General features: G+C 41.9%; 1 protein-coding gene and 1 non-coding gene across 2 annotated transcripts; both read right to left on the minus strand.

Moving 5' to 3' along the window:
• Positions 1-659: 659 nt before the first annotated feature.
• LOC112199409 (labd-13Z-ene-9,15,16-triol synthase, chloroplastic) lies at positions 660-4,787 on the minus strand. The gene is made up of 2 exons (XM_024340432.2): positions 3,822-4,787; positions 660-1,292 (listed from the first exon to the last, which is right to left on the minus strand). The coding sequence occupies exons 1-2, from the start codon at positions 4,776-4,778 to the stop codon at positions 660-662; spliced, it is 1,590 nt and encodes a 529-aa protein (XP_024196200.1). The 5' UTR covers positions 4,779-4,787.
• A 14,859-nt stretch (positions 4,788-19,646) lies between these two features.
• Positions 19,647-19,753, minus strand: LOC112201182. The gene has a single exon (XR_002936645.1). It is a non-coding gene; the product is annotated as a small nucleolar RNA R71 (small nucleolar RNA).
• Between the last annotated feature and the right edge of the window lie 490 nt (positions 19,754-20,243).

Below are 20,243 nucleotides of genomic sequence, written 5' to 3' on the forward strand. Positions count from 1 at the left end.
GGTGTGTTGAGAATATATACATCTCACATGGGAAAAATGAGACCTTGCTTATGAGTTTATAAGGGTTTGGGCCACTCCATCCATTGTCAATTGGTTTTGAATGTGTATCCCAGATTTCTTTACCAACTTATCCATAGATAAGTTTTTTGACCCCCAACCAAATTAGTTTGTTCATAGCTAGCTACCGATTGAACTATCAAATTGTTTTCTGAAGCAACTAGAGTCACCTCTAATCAACTAATGTTACTGATCGATCTTGTAACTTGTTGCATAGTCTTCTGAGTACATGGATGGCTACTTGACCAAGGCTACTTGGGCTAGTTTTTATTTCAATTTTAATTATTATTAATATAATAATAATAATAATAATAATAATAATAATAACAACAGAACCTGCACTCAAGATGTGCATCATCTAACAAAGCATGTTGTCTGAATAAGATTTTATGAAAAATCACAACACATATCATGAGTGATATACTAGAGAAATTAACCACAAAATAAACATCCGTACATGCGTTCTCCATTTATTTTTACACTATATATCAAAGCACACAACAATTAAGAATTAGGGAACAGTTGGACCAGAAACAGCTATAGCCAAGTGCTTGTTGCATCACCAGCATGCATGATTAACATTGGCATTAAGGAAATTGATTTTAAGCATAGAGCTCCAAATTGGATAACCTGGGTGTTGGTACAACAATAAGTGGAGCCTTTTTCTTTGTCACAATCCCAAATTTGTCTGAAAGGTCAACCGTTGCGTCATTAGGCAATGTCCACTCAAACGAATGCAAAAATGAAGCTAACACATAGAGTAGCATCCTATCTGCTAAGGGAATCCCAGGACATATTCTTCTCCCCGAACCAAATGGAAGATAGTGAAACTTATTACCCTGGTACCCAAAGCTGTTGCTTGTATCAGTGTTTAGGAACCTTGGGGGTCTAAATTCCAAGGGATCGTCCCAGACACTTGAATCTCTGTGTATGGCCCAAGCATTGAGAAAAACAATGGAACCTTTAGGTATGTAATAGCCACCAATGGTGGTGGATTGGCTTGAACACCGAGGCGCTAGAAGTGGTACTACAGGGTGCAAACGAAATGTCTCCTTGATCACTGCATCTAAATAATGTAATTTTGGCAAATGAAACTCTTCAACTAAGTTGTTTATCCCCACAATTTCTGTTAGTTCTTCTTGGACTTTTCTCATTTCATTCGGATGTTGCATCAGCTCAGACATTGCCCATTCCATTATTCTTGATGTGGTGTCGTTTCCTCCCACCACAATGTCCTATGGAATTTTGTAAATACAAGTTTGTAAATATGAGTGCACATCTATTTAGTGAACTAGAAACAAAAGTTTAATGGCATGGGCATTTTGAGATGAATACTTCTATTTATATCTCTTAGATTGACATTTAGACAATTTTTAATTCTGTAATACCTTCTGAAAAAATAGATGAAAAAAGAAAAAACAGTCAATATGCTTCTACATGGGAAAGTCTCTTAACATTCACCGTACTCTTTCTATTTTTCTCACCTTTATCTTCATCGTTGCACAATTGCAATTTTCCCACCATCTATTCTCTCCTCCCAACCTCTATCCCAAATGACCAAATCCATAATTTCCACTCTCTTTCCTCTCTCACTGCTAGTTACTGTTGTAATTAATAATGCGTGTTTTTTGTTTTTTATTGAAAATTTCAAGTAATCAATTGATCATATTTATTAGTAGACCTTTAAATGGACCGGATTTGGAGTGGATAGACCTAAATCTGAATCCGTTTAGTAACAAAAAATTTCAACCCGACCCAATCTGATAATTCAGCAGATCGTTGATAGCTCAATCCAAATCTATATCCGGTGGATTAACGGATACCCGATCTGCTAATCCAATCCATTTATAATAACAAATATTTTCAAATTTTAAATAGTAATATTAATTTTTATTATGATATAAAATATTAAAATAAAATGAAGAGTATCACAAAAAAATTGACATAACCAAAATATTCCTTAGAATGAGAAACTAAGGTAACCAAAATACTAAATTTTCAAAGTAATACTTCATGATGAACGTCTTTTAGATGTCTGCAAAAGTTTTTTTTTAATTAAATTTTTTTTATAATATACATATATTTATTATTTAATATTTAAAACAATAGGTATTCTTAATATTTGATATTTAATATTTTCATAAATAATATTATAGATACAAAAATAATATTTAATTATTATAAACGGACCGGATTATTAACGAATCAGATAAATTTAAATCCGTGTTTAATTCGTTAAACAAACGGATTAATGGATCTAGATCATTAATGGATCAAATTTTCAATTCAAACTCATCTAATAACCACGGATCGGAGAGGATACGGATCAAAATCTGGTCCATTTACAGGTCTATTTATAAGATGATAGTTTATCATGGTAGAATGTGCCATTGATAGGTAAAGTACCAACGACGTACTTTGTTGCTTAGAATAGGGATTTATTATGCAATTTTGCAGAGGCAAAGAGAAAGAGAAACACGGAGATGGAGAGAGAATTAAGTATACAGATGAGCTTGGATAGAGTTTTGCCTATTTTTAAAATTTATTAATTAATTAATCTTTCCCATAATAGCCTTTATAAAGAGTATTATGGGAAAGATTTTTTTTTATTGAAAGAGGTCTAACTGGTAATTTATGAAGAAAAAAAATTGAGGAAAAAAAAAATTTCACGCGTAGGTTTTTACTTTTAGATGAATCATAAGTATGTACGTTCACAAGAAAATAAAATATGCAAGTATTAGAAGAGTTAGTGATGATGTCTCACAAAATAGTTTAACGTAGTTTTAGTGCCTTTTGAAGTAACATAAATAACTTGTAATTTTTTTTTTTTTTTTACTGTTAATACTCACTCCTAGCAAAATTGCTTCTAAGAAAATTGTTCCTTAAGAAAACCACTTCAACTACTGAAGTAATACCTTTGATCCAAAAAAAAAAAACTACTGAAGTAATACCAAACTGTCCCTTAAATTATATGAAAATAAAAGCAACAAAAAGAAATAGAAATTATTTTTAGGGTGCGGCTATTGTCATTCTATCATTTTCTTTATTCACCCTACGTTTTAATTTCAATTATTAAATTTACTTATTTAACCTATTTCCCTTTCCAACAATATCCTTATATGACATATCCAATTAAAAAATAAATGATTTTAACGAAAATATCTCATTTAATTTATACTCATAAAAAGATTAAAATTTATTAAAATTTCCTAATAAAATCATAATCTGATTTACTCTCATTTTTTTTAATTTTTTCTTTCAATTTCAACATCCTCTATTTCAATCCATCTAAAAAGATTAGTAAATTTACAACTATGATCAATGAAGAAGAGATTGATTTTTTTTCTTTGTATTTTAAATTTTTACTTTTGGTGTTCACAAAGAATATTGCAAAGATTTTGATGAGGTTAAAAATAATGGTTTTGTGAATTGAATAACGAATTAACAATGAAGAAGAACCAAAAAAACAAAAAGATAGTAATAAATTCAAATTTGGGTGGAGAAGATAAAGATTAATGTTATTCAATGTGAAATTAAGTAGTCTTTATATTTAATTAATTACTTATATATTTATTTTTTCTTAAATATTGGATTTTAGGGAATTAGTGTACTTATCAATTATTTTGCACTTGGGTAATATAGTCTTTCAATAATTCAAATGTTTGTAGGGTGAACTAAGAAAATGATAAGGTGGCAATAACCGCACCCTTATTTTTATCAGAAAAAGAAATTGTGGAACTTGAAATACTTTGTAGATAACGTACCGAGAGCAAGGCCTTCACTTGTTTCATTGTAAGTGATGTTGCACTATCTTGATTTATAGTATTTTCCAAGAGGAGCTGCAGAAAGCCCTTCCCTTCATCTTTTTTTGGTACTCCCTCATTTTGATCCTTATTCATCTGAGTTTCTATGATCGAATCGAGCATGTTTTCAGTTACTGACAAAAGCTTCTTTGCTCGGCTCCTAATTCCCTGTATATCAAACCTAGCAAGCACAGGGAAAAAGTCCGAGACGTTTCCTCTCTGAAGTAACCAGAGGGTTTCCGCCGCTACCTTTCTAAACTCAGATCCAACATCAAATGCCTTCTCTTCTTGTAGAGTCCCACCCCATAACATGCGCAAGAATGTGTTGAAGGTTGCGGACATTGCAAACTGCCCAAAATCAATTGGGGTCCCAATTTTTTCATTATAAACATGCCTAATTGACTTCACAACCTCTTGTTTTCTCAGAGCATAACAATCATCAAGGTTGGTTTTGCATAGCATTTGACTCACGAGCATCTTGCGCATCTTCCTCCACTTTGGAACGTCAGTCCCAAAGATTATATCGGATCCTCCATTTGAGAGAATTCGTTGTGCCACTGTAAGGTCGCGGTTGAAAAATATTGTGTCTTTGTCACGAACCACTTCTTTCACTAACGATGGTGAGCTGACCACAATGCCTAGTTTGGTACCAAGCTGGATCCTGTAAATTGGGCCATAAACCCTTGACAAGTCTGTCAACAGATGGTGATGGTTGGTACCGAAAAATGGAAGGTAACCGAGTAGTGGAACACCACGAGGGCCAGGCAGCAATGAACCTTGTTTCGGGTTCCTCGAGTGCTTATTCCAAGTCTGGAGGAACCAGAAACCAACAGCTGTCATGATGACGATGAAGATGGTGAGACCTGCTTTGAGATCTCCATGTTTCTCATTGCTAGCATCCCACATTGATGACCACATTATGGCACAAGTGTTGGTACTAAGCAGGTTAGAGAATGAAGTTGGAGATTTTCGTGGGGTTCTTCGATCAATTTATAAGAACCCACTAATAAAGTAATTTGGGGTCCACATCCAAAACCAATTAGCAATTGATAGAGTGGCCCAAACACTTATACACCCATTTGTAAGGTCCCCAATTTTCCATATGAGATTCATACTCTCAACATGCCCCCGCACATGTGGCGAATTGTCAAGCCATACACACGAACAACTTATATTGGGTGACGTGGCGCCTGTGTGGCTGTAACACATACACACGTGGGATAACCCGCTCTGATACTATGATAAAGTAATCTGGAGTTTACATCCAAAACTAATTGGCAATGGATGGAGTGGTCCAAACTCTTATAAACTCATATGTAAAGTCTCTAATTTCCCATGTGAGATGTATACTCTAAACATCCAGAGGGTTGATTGATTTGTCGTTAAGTATATAACAATACACTGGGTTACTTACGGTGAAGGCAACCTCTTTTGTCTTCATTATGTATTGATGTTCATTTGTATACAAGCAAATATGATTAATTAGCCGACTTAGATTGATTTTCAGCCCACTCACTCTAAATTCAAGGGTCATCTAGCTCAAGTGGTCAGGAATCTATATCTTCACCTTCTCTCACTCAGGAAAAAAAAAATGAATAACAAGAAGAAGAAAAAAATTAAAAGAAGAACTCAACTCTCAGTTTTTCTGTCAATAATATGTTCAAGAGGCAAAATAGAAAAGATATTAAAACTATAGGAATTGAAATCATAGAGTTAAAATAGAATTTTTAAATGCTTAATTGCTTTAGGGGTGTGCCTATTTTTTGAGCTAGTATTACCATATGTTCAAACTAATTTTTCAAAGTGATGCTAAACTAACCACATTTAAATCAAATGATGCAGTCACTGTCTCACAGATTGACAGTTAATGTGATAGGTAAACATTGATGTAAATCATCTTAATTCTTCTTTAGTTAGCATTGCTAGATGTTTAAATACATTTAATATTAGGTATGTAATTTGATTTGAAGGAGGGATACCTAATTATCTTCTGCTTATCATTATTCAACTTGCAACTAGAATGACATATCTAAATAAGCCCGTTCGTTTATTGAGTCCGAACAAAAATTCAACAAGCCAATCCATGTAGGTTCATAGTGTCCCTGAAATTAGAGTTTAGGTAAGGCTTCATGCTAGGCTTAACACTATAATTTATATACAGCGTTGGATTTCCTTTTTATTGTTTTATATATAGTGCCGGTAATTTTGCAATGTATGCAACCCATGCCAACCTCTTGGTCCCAGCTAACTTTCCATTTTGAACCAGAGGAGCAACCTTCTCGTCGTGCCAGGTGTCAACGTAAAGGTTACCAGTTCTTCAATTCCAAAACATTTAACAGTGTTTCTTAAACAAGACATCTTAATGGTCACTTTCACTCATCATGGATGCAATTCAAATCTAAAGACTGTCAACACGCAGACATTTTTCTCAGTACATGCTAACTCGCACACTGATCTTGACCATTACCAATGTTGGTAGCTATTGCGTAAGCAGCTGTCCTAACAAGCCGTCAAATCATTATTGCATCTTCGGTGCGGTACCCACATGATTGACTGATTTTGCCGTTGAGTATATAACAATACACTAGGATACTTGTGGTGAAGGCAATCTTTTCTGTCTTTATTACGTATTGATGTTCATTCGTATACAAAGTGCATATGATAATATGATTAATTAGCCAACCTAGATTGATTTTCAACCCACTCACTCTGAATTCAAGGGTCATCTAGCTCAAGTGGCCTAGAATCTATATCTTCACCTTCTCTCACTCAGAAAAAGAAAATGAATAACAAGAAGAAGAGATGCAAAATAGAAAAGATATTAAAATTGTATGTTCCCATACAGGTAGTTCGTTTATTGAGTCTGAACAAAAACTCAACAAATCCGTCCATACAAGTTCATATTCGTATATATCTTAAATTAGGGTTCAGGCAAGACTTCATGCTAAGCTTAACACTATAATTATATACGGCGTTGGATTTCCTTTGTATTATTTTACAGTGCAGTTAATTTTGAAACGTATGCAACCCATGCCAACCTCTTGGTCCCAGCTGACTTTCCATTTTGAAAGCTCCAGCGGAACAACCTTCTTTGTCGGTGAACACTTCTTTGAAAGATGGTCGTGTGCCTAATGTCAACATATAGGTTACTAGCTCTTCAATTCCTAAACATTTAACATTGTTTCTTAAACAAGACATCTTAATGACCTCTTCACTCGTCATAAAAAAATCTCTTGGTGCAATTCAAATCTAAAGACTATCAAAATGGAGACATTTTTCTCAGTAGATGCTAGCCCGCACACTGATCTTGACCGTTGCCAATATTGGTAGCTGTTACGTAAGCAGTTTCCCTAACAAGCCATCAAATCATTATTCAATCGCCGGTACGGAATAATAATCAATTTATCAATCATTAATTATTCACTATAACGTATGTGAGCATGTCACGCCCTGATTTTTAAAAAAAATTAAAAATTAGATATAATCCCATAATTATACATGCGTGAATGGTTCGGACATCAAACAAAACAGCTAAGGAAATTTTCCTTTAAACAAAGGCAATCAACTATGTCTCAAACCCACAATGTGAATACAGACTCGTTCTTTAGAGTCACATGTTACATTACACATAGTTTACAAATTAAATTGCGTTAATAAAATAATAAAGTAACCGCTCCTCAGAGCTTACTACACAGCGGAAGTCTTAACAACATTAAAGCCACAAAATTAGATTCCTACCCGATCAACTGCTACAAGGTCTCAGCTTCAACCATTATTTTCCTGACCTGCAGGACTAACCCCTACACCATCGAATAGTGCATCGGGTTGCTACACAACAATTCAGGTAATCTTACGAAAGCTTGTATGAGTAAACTCAAAACCACAAAGCATAAACACATTCTTAAGTCACCTCAACCTAAACAACAATAAGCACAACTCACAACCACAACCATAAGTTTCATAACCTTCCATATCATGCTTACGTAAGTCAATTCGTGACTAAAACCATGTTAATGTTTAAGATTTAGCGGTGGCTAAATCTTGAGTAACGCTGGTCCGGTGGGCGAACTGCTACTTGTGATGTTCTCAGAGCTTCCGCTACCTGTCAAGTAAAATACAAAGGGCGTCAGAGGGAGACCGCGTTGGGTTGTCTTCTCTTCTCCGATGCCTAAGTTAGTCAATGTATTTGTGTTGACAGAATAATAGTAGGTAAGTAGTAAATGCGTAATTAATGAGGAGAAAGGAGACAACCTTTTATAGGTGGGGAGGAGGCTGACCTCTTCCATGTTTTCGATGTGGCACTGATATGCTTCAGTTCCCAACTTCTAGAGCTTCTGATGCTATCTTGGCGCGGCGCGTGGCGATGCGTCAGCGGTGAGCCTGGCCTCAGCCAGTAGCCTGCTTGGCTGTGTTTCCGTAGGTCACTCCGTTGGTAGGAGTTGGTACCGCTGGCGGTAGCATGAGCGTGGCTCATTATAGCTAATCATGCTCTGGCAAATGCACATATAAGTACAAGTCCCCCAAGCCCCCAGTCAAGGAGGGCAATCTTGGTTGGGGAGTTGTCTAGTGGTTTGAAGCGTTACTTCCGCTAGACTTGCAAAAGCATAATTAGCGTCAATGCGTTGTCAACCATGGACTTACTGAGCAAACTCTTTATACCCTTTGGGTGGGGCCCTGCTAGGCCCCTCCAGGGAATCCCCTACTCCTCGGCTAAGATAGACCTCTGTTTGGTCGGTGTATTGTTTGTTGAGGGGAGCTGCGCTGAGCAAAGGGTGTTGGGTAGCGAGCCCAATCTTTGATACCCAAGTGGCGGGGGTCAACGTGCCTGATCAGGGCCATCGCAGACTGTTGGCTTGTCCCCGTGTCCCAGAGGGGCATCTCTTGACTGTAGCGCTGCATGGCAGTCATTGTCAGAATGAGGCGTTGCCTCGGGAATCTCCACTGGCGGAAGTCCCTCTGCTGATAGTAAGCGGAAAGAAGTGTTGTGGGGACCTGTCTAGTTGAAGCTCAGCGAGCGGTATTGCGCTCAGCGGAGACTGTCACTTGCAAGATGAAAGGCAGAAGTTCTGCTAGCAGAGTTGCGCTTAACAGAGACTGTCTCGCTTGCAAGATGAAGGGAGAAGTTCCGCTAGCGGAGTTGCGCTTAACGGAGATTGTCTCGCTTGTAAGATGAAGGGAGAAGTCCTGCTAGCGGTGTTGCGCTTAGCGGAGACTGTCCCGCTTGCCAGATGAAGGGAGAAGTCCCGCTAGCAGTGTTGCGCTTAGCAGAGACTGTCTTGCTTGCAAGATGAATGGAGAAGTTCTGCTAGCAGAGTTGCGCTTAGCGAGACTGTCTCGCTTGCCGGTTGGTGTACCTGCCTTATAGACGGTTACTTCGGATAGACGCTTCGTCTGACTGTGCCCAACATGTGGCCATCGTGCATTGGGTTAGTGTGTGGGATAACGTCTCCTCAGCACGCTAGCATCTTCACCATTAATGCGAGTAATTATGGATTTTGTAACCGAGGCGACCCCTCGGTTAATCCGGGAAGTAAGTGCGATTGTGGGGCACGTGTACGGCTGTCTTATGATGTCATTTTTTAGTAGACGGCTTAGATTTTTTTTATGGTTACATAAAAGAGAGGGAAACCGAGTGGTTCAACACTTTGCACTTTGAACCAATATCGTCGTCTTCAAGCTTTGCTCTGAGATCCGAGAAGAAGGCTGTGTGATTTGTTGTGAGATTACTGATCTTTGGAGGACGGAGACCTCTTGAAGTGAAGACGAGCATCATCAAACGAGCCAGCGTTCCCGTTTTTCAGGTTGGTAGTTTGAACTTTGTCCCTGTTTTATTGGTTTTTTTTGTTTTTTGTTTTGCTTATGTCAGTTTCTGTTTTTGGTATTTGGAGTGATTTATTCCCTTCCCTGGTGTGTTATGAGGGTCTAGAGTGATTTTTGGGGATGGGTTTAGGTGTTTGACAGAGAGTTACGGTTTATGGATTTGCTAGATGGTCGAATCTGGGCTTTGGATGCATACAAACATTGTTCTTGTTTTGGTTGTTTATGGGTTTTTCGGGTAATTGTTCTTGGTGTTCTTAGCACAAGTCTATTATAGGGATAGTGTAGATCGTTTTGGAATTGACTGACCTGGGTTTTAGGGTTTTTCCGATGGCTAGCGTCATAGAGATCTCGAGCAGTGAGGATTTTGGGTCTGACGTGTCGCTCAGCGGTTCCGATAGGGTTTTTATTGATTCGTTGCGTCCGATAGGGTTCTACCTCTGTGAGCGGCTCGGGTTCGGCGGGCTGGATAGGACCTTTCACTCAATGGTCGTTCAGCAATCGCCTTTCAGCTGGGCATTTGGGCATCTATTCGTTAGCCTGCACGAGCTCTTCCTGGAGGCATCAAACCAGCCTCGGGTTGAGCGGCAGTTGAGGGAGGAGATCAAAGGTCTCCAAAGGGAGTTGGAAGAGGCCAAAGACAAGCTACCAGAGGTCGAGTGGCGGCTGACCAAGGCAGAGTGTGACGCACTGGACGCTTGCGGCAAGTTGAACGTCTCCATTGCGCGAGACCTTGAGTGAACGAGCACGTATCCAAGCTGGAGCAAGACATAGCTCTGCTGTAGGAGAAGCTGGCGGCCAAGGTTAAGCTGGCGGATGTCCTCCAGCGGGAGTCTACCGCCCAGTCTGCGGAGGTGAAGAGGTTGGAGGGCGAGGTTGTCCTGTTGGAGGCTGAGAGGAGCCGCGCAGAGGCCGCCATCGTGGAGTTGTTCAAGTAGTCCTCAGAGTACAAGCAAGCGCTGAAGAAGGCGGTAAAGGCTGGTGCCGCTGCTAATTTGGACTTGTTGAACAAGAAGGGCACCATTGACTGGGTCAAATCGTCTCAGTCTGCCAGTGTGTCGAGCCAGCCGCCTATGCCAGTGGGTGGGTCTATCACAGATCAGACTGGAGGTGCACGCTCCGGCAGTGGTGAGAGTGACCATGGTCCGGTGGATGAGTCTCAGCGGACCCCCATGCCTACCCGGTCTGAAGTGTCCCGTGCCGAGTTCCTGGCTGCCAACACTCGGGAGGATGGCACCATGGTGACGCCGAGCCCTACCACTCGTGTTTCTGATTAGACAAGTCGCCTGGTTAATCCACAGCCGCCGATGGGCGAAGAAAATGTTGCTGCCGCTCCCATCAATCCATGAAGACTGCCAGCCCAGTAGCTTTTTGTAATGCCGCTGAGGCTTTGTTTGTTTTTTTTTTTTTTTTTTAACTTGACAATATTTTTGGGTGGGGAGTCCCGACCCTAAATATACATGAAGTATTGCTTTTTGAAATTTCCAAGTGTGCGCTTGTTGTTGTTAGCATAATTGTGTTATGAATGTCCTTGTACCTCTAGAGTTTTGACTTTTCTTTTGTTCTAAAGGAATTAAAATTTTTCTAAGGGCACAATGTAGCAGACGTGGTCCACTGAATGTTGTTGGCGTTGCCAGCTAACTTGTGCATGGAGAACAATGGTTTGAATAATTCCTAGTTTCATTGATAGCTGAGATCAGTGTTTACAAGAGAGGGGTTGTACCTGTTGGGTAGCTTCCCTTAGCTAAATATTGAACAAAAATTTAGCTAAGTTAAGATGATCTTGGGTAGCGGCAAGACTATTTGTAATAATACTGAAGGTGTTCAGTATTCCAAGGGTAGGTCATTGTGACGCCATCTTTGTCCATTAATTAGAAGGTGTCGGGGCTGACGACCTCCACAATTTTGTATGGTCCTTTCCAAGTTGGGCGGAGTGCCGTTGGTGGAGGAATGACTTCCTTCATTACCCAGTCCCCCAGTTGGAGGTTCCAGGCTTTGACTCTGGCGTTGTAGAAACGTGATACCCGTTGCTTGTTTTGCAAATTGCTCAAATGGGCCATGTGGCTCTTTTCCTCAAGGAGATCCTTGTCAAGGCTGATGCCCTCGCCTTTGGTCTCGAGACAGTAGCCCTAGTGGTAGGTTGGGTGACTTCAATGGGTAGGACGGCTTCCGTTCCGAACATCATACAGAATGGTGTTTCACCAGTAGCAGATGTTAGGGTAGTTCTGATGGCCCACAGAACCTCTGGGAGCTTCTCTGCCCATAAACCCTTGGCGTCGTCGAGCTTCTTTCTTAGCAACTTTTTGATTATCTTGTTTGCTGCTTTGACCTGGCCGTTGGTCTGGGGGTGAGTGACAGATGCAAAGCTCATCTTGGTACCCAGGTTGGCGGTGAAAGAGATGAGCTCTTTGTTGTTGAACTGCGTGCCGTTATCTGTGATGATTGTGTGGGGGACGCCGTAGAGGAAATAGATGTTCTTCCAGAGGAAGTGAGTTACCTTGGCGGTAGTTATTGCCGTCAGCAGTTCTGCCTCTATCCACTTGCTATTATAGTCTATGGCGATAATAATGTATTGGAACTGTCCCCTAGCGGTTGGAAAATTTCCAAGTAGGTCCAGGCCCCACATGGAGTGAATCCATGGGCCGATGATTATTGAGAGAGGTTCCACCGGGGCATGGGGGAGGTCAGCGTACTGCTGACACTTGTGGCAAGATCTGGAAACCTTTCTGGCGTAGTCGCTAAGCGTGGGCGAGAAGTAGCCTTGCCGCTTTTTGTGATTGGCCAGGGATCTGGCACCAGAGTGGTTTCCAAATTCCCCGGCGTGTATCATTGTTAGGACGGCCTTTCCCTCCTCTAGGGTCAAACACCGGAGGTTAGGATGGGTGAATCCCTGGCGGTAAAGCTTGCCATTCTGGATGTTATAGCAGGTTGCTCTCCGCTTGAGTTGCCGTGCCTCGACCTTGTCTTCCGGCAGCGTTCCATTGAGCTTGTACACGATGATCTCATCCATCCAGCTGGGGTTGACCTCACTATTGAAAATCTCCGCTAGGGTTTTTGTGATGCTTGGTTTGTCAAGGCATTCCACCCTTGTGTCCGCTGGGCTTTGGTGTGGTTGAGCGGTTGCTAGTCTTGCCTGTGAATCAGCCTTGGCATTCTTTTCCATGGGGATCTGTGTGATGGTGTGAAATTTGAATTTTTTGAGAAGCGTCTTGACATACCCCAAGTATGTCGCTAACTGTTGGTCTTTGGCCTGGAAACTGTCGTTGACCTGGTTAACGACTAGCTGGGAGTCGCTGAATATGTTGAAGCTGTCAGCCCCTGAGTCGATGAAGAGGAATAAGCCTGCAATGAGCGCTTCCTGCTCCGCCATGTTGTTTGAGGCTGTGAAATTGAACTTTAACGCATATTCCACATTCAGTCACCCTGGTCTTGTCAAGATAACTCCGGCGTCGCAGGCCTTAGAGCAGGTGGAGCTGTCCACATGGAGGTTCCAGTCTGACTGCTGGTGGGGGGCTGGGTCCTCAGCGGTTATCATTTCTATGTTAGCCTCTGCCCTTAGGTTGGGTTCATCCTGACGCTCGATGAGCTCAGCGATGAAATCTGTTACCGCCTGGCCTTTCATGGGGGTCCTTGGCTTGTAGTCAAGGTTGAACTCGCTGAGCTAGATGGCCTACTTGCTGAGGCGCCCAGAGTGCTCAGAGTTTTGCATTACTTGCTTCAGCAGTTGGTTTGTTAAGACATGAATTGTGTGGGTTTGGAAATACTGGCGGAGGTGTCTATCGACGACAATGAGTGCGAGAGCGAGCTGCTTCAGGGGGGTATACCTTGTCTCTGCCCCGTTCATGCCTCTGCGGGCGTAGAACACTGGGAGCTCCTTCTGGCCCTCTCATCGTACAATGGCGCAACTTAAGTCTGATGGGGCTACCGCCAGGTAGATGTACTGTACCTCTCCCTGTATAAGAATGGAAAGAAGTGGGACTGCTGCTAAGTACTCCTTCAAGCTCTGCAATGTTGCCTCACAATCTGGGGTCCAGTCAATTACTTTCTTGTGGGTCATCTTCAGAACCTTGAAAAATGGGAGGCATCTGTCAGTGAGTCTGGAGATGAACCAAGAAAGGGCGGTTAGTTTGCCTTGGAGGTTCTGTATGTGCACCTTCCATTCCAGGGACTTCATGTTGAGGATGGCTTGCATTTTGTCAGGGTTGGCCTCTATGGCCCGTTCACTGACAATGTAGCCCAGAAATTTGCTAGCGGTGACACCAAAGAAACTTTTTTTTGGGTTGAGGCACATACCATAGGCCAAGAGAATGGCGAATATGATTCAGAGGTTTGCCACGTGTCCACTGGCCTTGATGCTTTTGACCAACATTTCATCCACGTATACCTTTATTATTTTGCCGAGGTGTTCCATGAACATAGCGTTCATCAGCCGCTGGTATGTTGCCCCAACGTTCTTCAAACCGAAAGGCATGACATTATAACAGTATAGGCCCTTATCGGTTGTAAAGGTGGTGCATTCCTGGTCGCCGGGGTGCATCTTGATTTGGTTGTATCCTGAGAAGGCGTCCATCATACTGAGCAACTCATGTCTCGCTGTAGCGTCGACTAGTTGGTCGATGCGCGGTAACGAGAAGCAATCCTTGGGACATGCCCTATTAAGACCTTTGAAGTCAACACACATCCGCCACTTTCCTCTAGGATTCTTGACCATGACCAAGTTGGAAATCCACTGAGGGTAATTGACTTGGCGGATGAACCTCATGCCCTGAAGCTTGGCGACCTCCTCCCCTATTGTGCGATATCTCTCTTCATAGAAGGCCCTTCACCGCTGCTTGACTGGATAGAAGGATAGCTTTATGCTCAACTTGTGCGTGATGATTTCAGGGGAGATGGCCGGCATATCAGCGTAGGACCATGCAAAGACGGCGGCGTTGTCTCGTAGAAACTGAGTGAGTTCTACAGCTATCTCTGGGGCTAGTTGAGCGCCTATCGGACTGTCTGCTCAGGGTGTTCGTCAGAGATGCTGATGACCTGCAAGGATGTCTCTGGGTTGACAGGCTCTTTTTTTTACATACTTCTCCTCATCATCCCTAGGATTTTCAAAAATATTTGTCACCGGCACATGGTTTCCTATCGTGAGGATCTCATGGCGGCGTGTTGACTGTGCCACAGTTGTCGAATAACATTCTCGTGCCAGTTGCTGACTTCCCTTCACACAGCCTGTCCCGTTAGGTGTAGGGAACTTCATGAGAAGCATGTAGCCACTATGATGCACTTTAGCTTGTTGAGCGCCAGTTGTCCGATGATGGCATTATACAAACTGAAGCAGTGTACAACAATGAACTCTGTATGTATCTCCACTGTGCATGGACTAGCGCCGATAACTAGTTGCATGTAGTTAGAACCGAGTGGTTTCATGACGTCACCGGAGAAGCTGAGCAGTGGCTCATGATCTTGGAGTAATTTTTTATTCCGCTGGAGTTGGTTGTAGCAGTCATTGAAGATGACATTGACAGTGGATCCGATGTCAACAAGGACCCTTCCCACGGACCATTTATCGAGCATGGTGTCGATCAAGAATGGGTCTTCATGGGGCAGATGCACTCCGCGCTCTTCTTCCTCCGAGAAGGTAATGGGTTCCCAACCACACCTTGGGAGTTTAGCTGATCTCTCATGACGGATGTTGCAAATTTCTTTGGGGTGGTTAGCGCGTGCATAGCGCTTTCTTGCCCTATGAGACATGTCAGTGATCTGAGCACTGCCATCGATGGTATTGATGTAGTGCATGGGTTCGATGTTGGCGACCACAGGTGATGGCTGACGCACAATGAACTGTTCCAGCTTACCATCACGATACAAAGTCTCTATTGCCGTTTTGAAAGCGTTGCAGTTGTTGGTGTTGTGACCGTTGTCCTCGTGGTATTTACACCACTTGCCAGTGTTTCTTGGTTTTCCCACCCTTGGGTATTTCCTTGGGGGTGGTGGTGGTATCTAGTCCTTGCACTGGTCGTATATCTCCTCACACGAGGCTGTGAGGACTGTAAACACTGCATACCGCTGGGAGGACTCCGTCTCTTTGTTACGGTTATCCCCATGGGATGAGCGGTTGCCCTTATGGTAATGCTGGTCCTTTTTCCGCTTACTCTGGTAGTAGCCCTGTTGCCACTCTCTCTTCTTATCAGTTGGCAACGTGGCAAAAGTTTTGTTAGCAGTCTCCTGATGGCTGGAGAAGGGCTGCGTGGACTTTGCCGTTGTTGGCGGTGATGGTGGGGATTCTCCATATGTGATGAATTCTGCCTGTGCGTGGATGACGGCTTCACTCATGACATGGTCATATGCAGCATTTGGATGGTTGTAATTGAGATGATAAAGAAATGGCCCCTTTAGTAGTCCTTGCTTGAAGGCTACCAATGCCATTGTCTTATCAAGATCGCGGCACTGAGATGCCGGCACTCCCCACCTAGTGAAAAATGCCTTCAATGTTTCTTCTGCGCCCTGCTTGACGTTGAACAACTGAGTTGTGTTGTGATGTTCGGTGGCCAACAGGATGAACCGAGAAAGGAAAGCGGTTGATAGTGCATGGAATGAGTCGATGGATCCGGGTGGGCATTCAAAGAACCAGCTCCTTGCCTCACTACCTAGCGTTTCGCTGAACAAGTGGCAGAGGGTGGCGTCATCAAATCCCTTGTTGTTAGTGACTTTTTTGAAGGTGTCCATATGGACGAAGGGGTCAGTCATGCTGCCATAATGTGGCATCTTTAGTGTCTTTGCATCTGCTGGTCTGACGGCCTGCAAGATCCTGGCGGTGAATGGCCCTGGCCTAGACGTAAATAGAGGATTTGGGATTGGCGTTGGGGCGCCTGCCTCCGCCCGGATTAGCCTTTGCTCTAATTGTTGCATCCTTTCCAAGATTAGGGCTGTTGCGTCTCCCGCGGGCCCAACCAGGAGGTTTCGCTCTACTATCTCCCGCCTGGGGGTAGGTCGACTACCCTCAGTTCTAGCCCTGGCTGTGGAGCGGTTGGTGTGCGGTTGCGACTCCGCATCTTGTTCTAGCATTTGTTGGGGCAGGGGAAGTGGTCCTATTCTCAGTAACTAGGGTGGGTTCTGATTACACGTATTTCTATGCATGTAATTGTATCTAAAACACGATAAATTAGTTAGTCATCAAGTCAATTATAATGTAATTAATCTATTTTTATTTACTTGTAGAAAATAAGCGGAGTTGCATAAATCGAAAGAAAATGTCGCGAAAATTGAGCAAAATGGAGTTTCTGATAAAAGAACGAAATAGCCGACGCGGGTCAACCGTAGTCAATGCCATCATGGGAGCGGGATCTAATTACCTCCGATAATACATGCGGAAGTGTATGGAGAAGAGTGAGAAGGAACAGAAAGAATTGAGAAGTTTACCAAAGAATTGCATCTTAATTAAATAGGTTAATTAATCACTTGATTAATTAAGCCAAATCAACCAAAGAAGGGAGGCAGCCATGCACGTGATTTGTTTGATTGGTTAGATACAAATCCGGCTTTGACACGTGGCAGAGCACATTCCTTTTCTTTCTTTCACGCTCCCACGTGCATTCTTCTTTTCTCTTTGCTGATAGCCACACATTCAATTAAGCATATATATTGATTCTTCTCCAATCAAACCCCACTCTCTCTCACAGGCCGCACTCCCCATTTTTTCATATAGCATTCACTCCATTACTCTCTCTCTCTCACTCTACACCCAAAACCACCCATCCACACCATTTTCCTCCACACCAAGAACCTCCTCACCAAGATCCATTTATCACCTCACCAAGATCCACCATCACCTCACCAAAATTTCATCAAATCCTCATCAATTTCTCAAAGGGATTTCAAGGAGCTTCAAAGGATCTCATCTACATCAAGACTTGAGATTGGGTATAGTGGGAAGCCATAAATCAAGGCTTGTCATAATTGCTCCATAGCAATTTGTGACTTGTTCTTGTTCCTTTTCACTCTTCTTCACCTTTACCTCTTTAATTGATGAATATTGTTGTTGATTTGTGGATGGGTTGTGAGTAGTCTATTTAGGAAGCTAGGGTTTGAGCCCTAGCATGGATTTAATGTAATAAATATGTTTTGATTTAATGGTTTTCAATTTCGTGATTAGCATATGTTCTATTCTATAATATTTGGCTTAGATGCATGCTTAGGAGCTTGATTAACTCTTGAATGTGTAGATGAGCATGTATAGAACAAATTAGGGGACCTAATCACTTCTCTAATTTATGGCTAGGACACTTGTTTAGAACATGGTTAGCTACAATACCAATTTCTATTGCCGTATTGGCTAGCTTGGGAACCTTGATTCTAGGACTCTTCGCCTTTTGGTGCAATTAGAGGCCCTAACAAGGCTCTAGATTGTCCCAATTGAGTTTCTACGACCCTTGATCTTTAAGGAATCTAATGACCCATGAGTCTTGAAAAGCCTTGGGTACGGTTCTTGATGCCATTATGAATTGAGTAACCATTGTCGGAGCATATTTGTGCATTAAATTTGGCTAGGAGGATACCCTAGTGACCTAATTTCCATATCTTGATTAGTTTCTATTATCTTTATTTTTAATTTTAATTTTAATTTTCAATTGTCAATTTTATTTTCTTCACAATTAAAAAAAATTAAATTTCACAAATCACTTTCATTGTCCACACCATTTGGTTGTGAGCTTCCGCATTTATTTGTGGTTCTTTTGACCCATTTTAGGCTTGGTTGTTCCGAGCCGGGTATGTAAATAGCTTTGTGCTATTTTTAGGTTTTGTTTGTTGAATTGTTGGTGACTTAGTAATCGGCATAACCAAGGATTGAAGTTAGCTTTTCAATCCCTGTGGTACGATAATTTCGGGTTCAAATATTTCCCACTTCTTTGATGACCGTGCTTTATTGCGTGTAAATTGCATTCAAGCACATAAACCAAATGGCACCGTTGCCGGGGATTAAAGTGTAATAGCTTTAATCCCTTGGTTTTCGGTTGTTAGGTCACTTGCATTATTTTCTTAGTTTAGTTAAGTTTTCTTTGTGTGTTTAGCTTTAAAAAAAAAATTGTAATTATTTGTTTTACTTTATTTTGATTAATTCCTAGTTGTGTGTTTGTTTGTTGAGACTTGTGGTTATTTCTATCGAAGTGACGGGCCTTGTATTACTTTGTAGTACATGTAAGACATGAGCATCGATAGCGACCGTCACTTGGCTTGACTTGTTTGCTAGCTTTTCATTAAGTTTCCTAATTAGTCGTTAGTTTCTTGAGTTGTTAGTTTTTCACTTATTCTTAGCTTTGCTTATTTTAGTTTCTTATTTAATTGTTGTCTCACCTTCTCTCATTACCCCTCTTATTTATTGTGAAGCGTGAAATTAAATTCAAAGTGCTTATTTTGTGAATTCTTGAGTACTTACCACGTGGTCATATTTTTGCAAGGTGCATGAGTAGTACTTTACTACCTATCAATTTGAGAAGTGGTCGTACTTTGCAAAGACTTTCTAGACAAAGGTCAAGGAATCGTTCACGAACACCTCCAAGGCCAAGAGTACCTCCAAGAGATTACTCACCGAGTCTGATTAGATTACCAGTTAGAGAGATGGCGGAGAGACCTATTCGAGAGTTTTCTAGACCTTCCATGGTCAAACACGGCATCATGCTTGGTACTTCCGGTTAGAGAGGTGGACTTCGAGATCAAGCCACAACAATTGAGCATCTTGCCTATTTTCGTGGGACATCATCCGAGAAGTCCATCAACCATATGCAAGACTTTGAGGCGATTGTGAGCACTATGTCAAAGGGTGGACTTCCTGAGGGTGAGTTTAAGATGCGGTTGTTTCCTTTCTCACTTAGAGATGATGCAAAGGGATGGTTTTTGAAGCTACAACCGAGGAGTATACGATCATGGGAGGAGTTGACGGACATTTTCTTGGATGCTTACTACCCACCACACAAGACCACTAGCATGAGACATGAGCTCTTACTCTTCACTCAACGTGATCATGAGACCTTTTGGGAGGCATGGGATAGGTACAAGGATATTTGCAATGCATGTCCCCATCATGGCTTGACTAAGTCTATGATGATTAAAGGTTTCTATGGTGGTTTGTTACCACATGAGAGGAGGAGGGTTGATGTTGCCGCACAAGGTTCACTTCATAGTCATGGTCAAACCGAGGCATGGGATATACTTGAGCACTTGGGTCGACAATCGAGGCAATGGGATGATCATGATTCTAGGAGGGAAAGAGTGAGGAAAGATCCATATTATGATACCAAGAGCACTCATGAGACAAGGGTTGCCCAAGAGAGCTCTAGTGCCGATTATAGGAAGCTTGAGAGAAAGCTTGATTTACTTCTTCAAGCTCAAGAGCGTGGTTCATCTACACATCATGTCAAGGCCGCTTCTATGTCTTCTATGTGATTCACCTATACATGCTACTAGTGAATGTCATCTTGCTCCTAATTATCCGGATTTTGTTCAAGAGCAAGTAAAGGCCGTGAATTCTTATGGTGGGCACCCTAGAAATGATCCTTACTCACCTACATACAATCCGGG

Source organism: Rosa chinensis, chromosome 4, assembly GCF_002994745.2.
Source record: "Rosa chinensis cultivar Old Blush chromosome 4, RchiOBHm-V2, whole genome shotgun sequence".
In the NCBI taxonomy this organism is placed as follows: domain Eukaryota; kingdom Viridiplantae; phylum Streptophyta; class Magnoliopsida; order Rosales; family Rosaceae; genus Rosa; species Rosa chinensis.

Coding starts and splice junctions, on each gene's coding strand:
- LOC112199409 (XM_024340432.2), bottom strand. CDS start 4,778: ATGTGGTCATCAATGTGGGATGCTAGCAATGAGAAACATGGAGATCTC. Junction 1,293..3,821: donor AAGTGAAGGCCTTGCTCTCG/GTACGTTATCTA, acceptor AAAATTCCATAG/GACATTGTGGTGGGAGGAAA.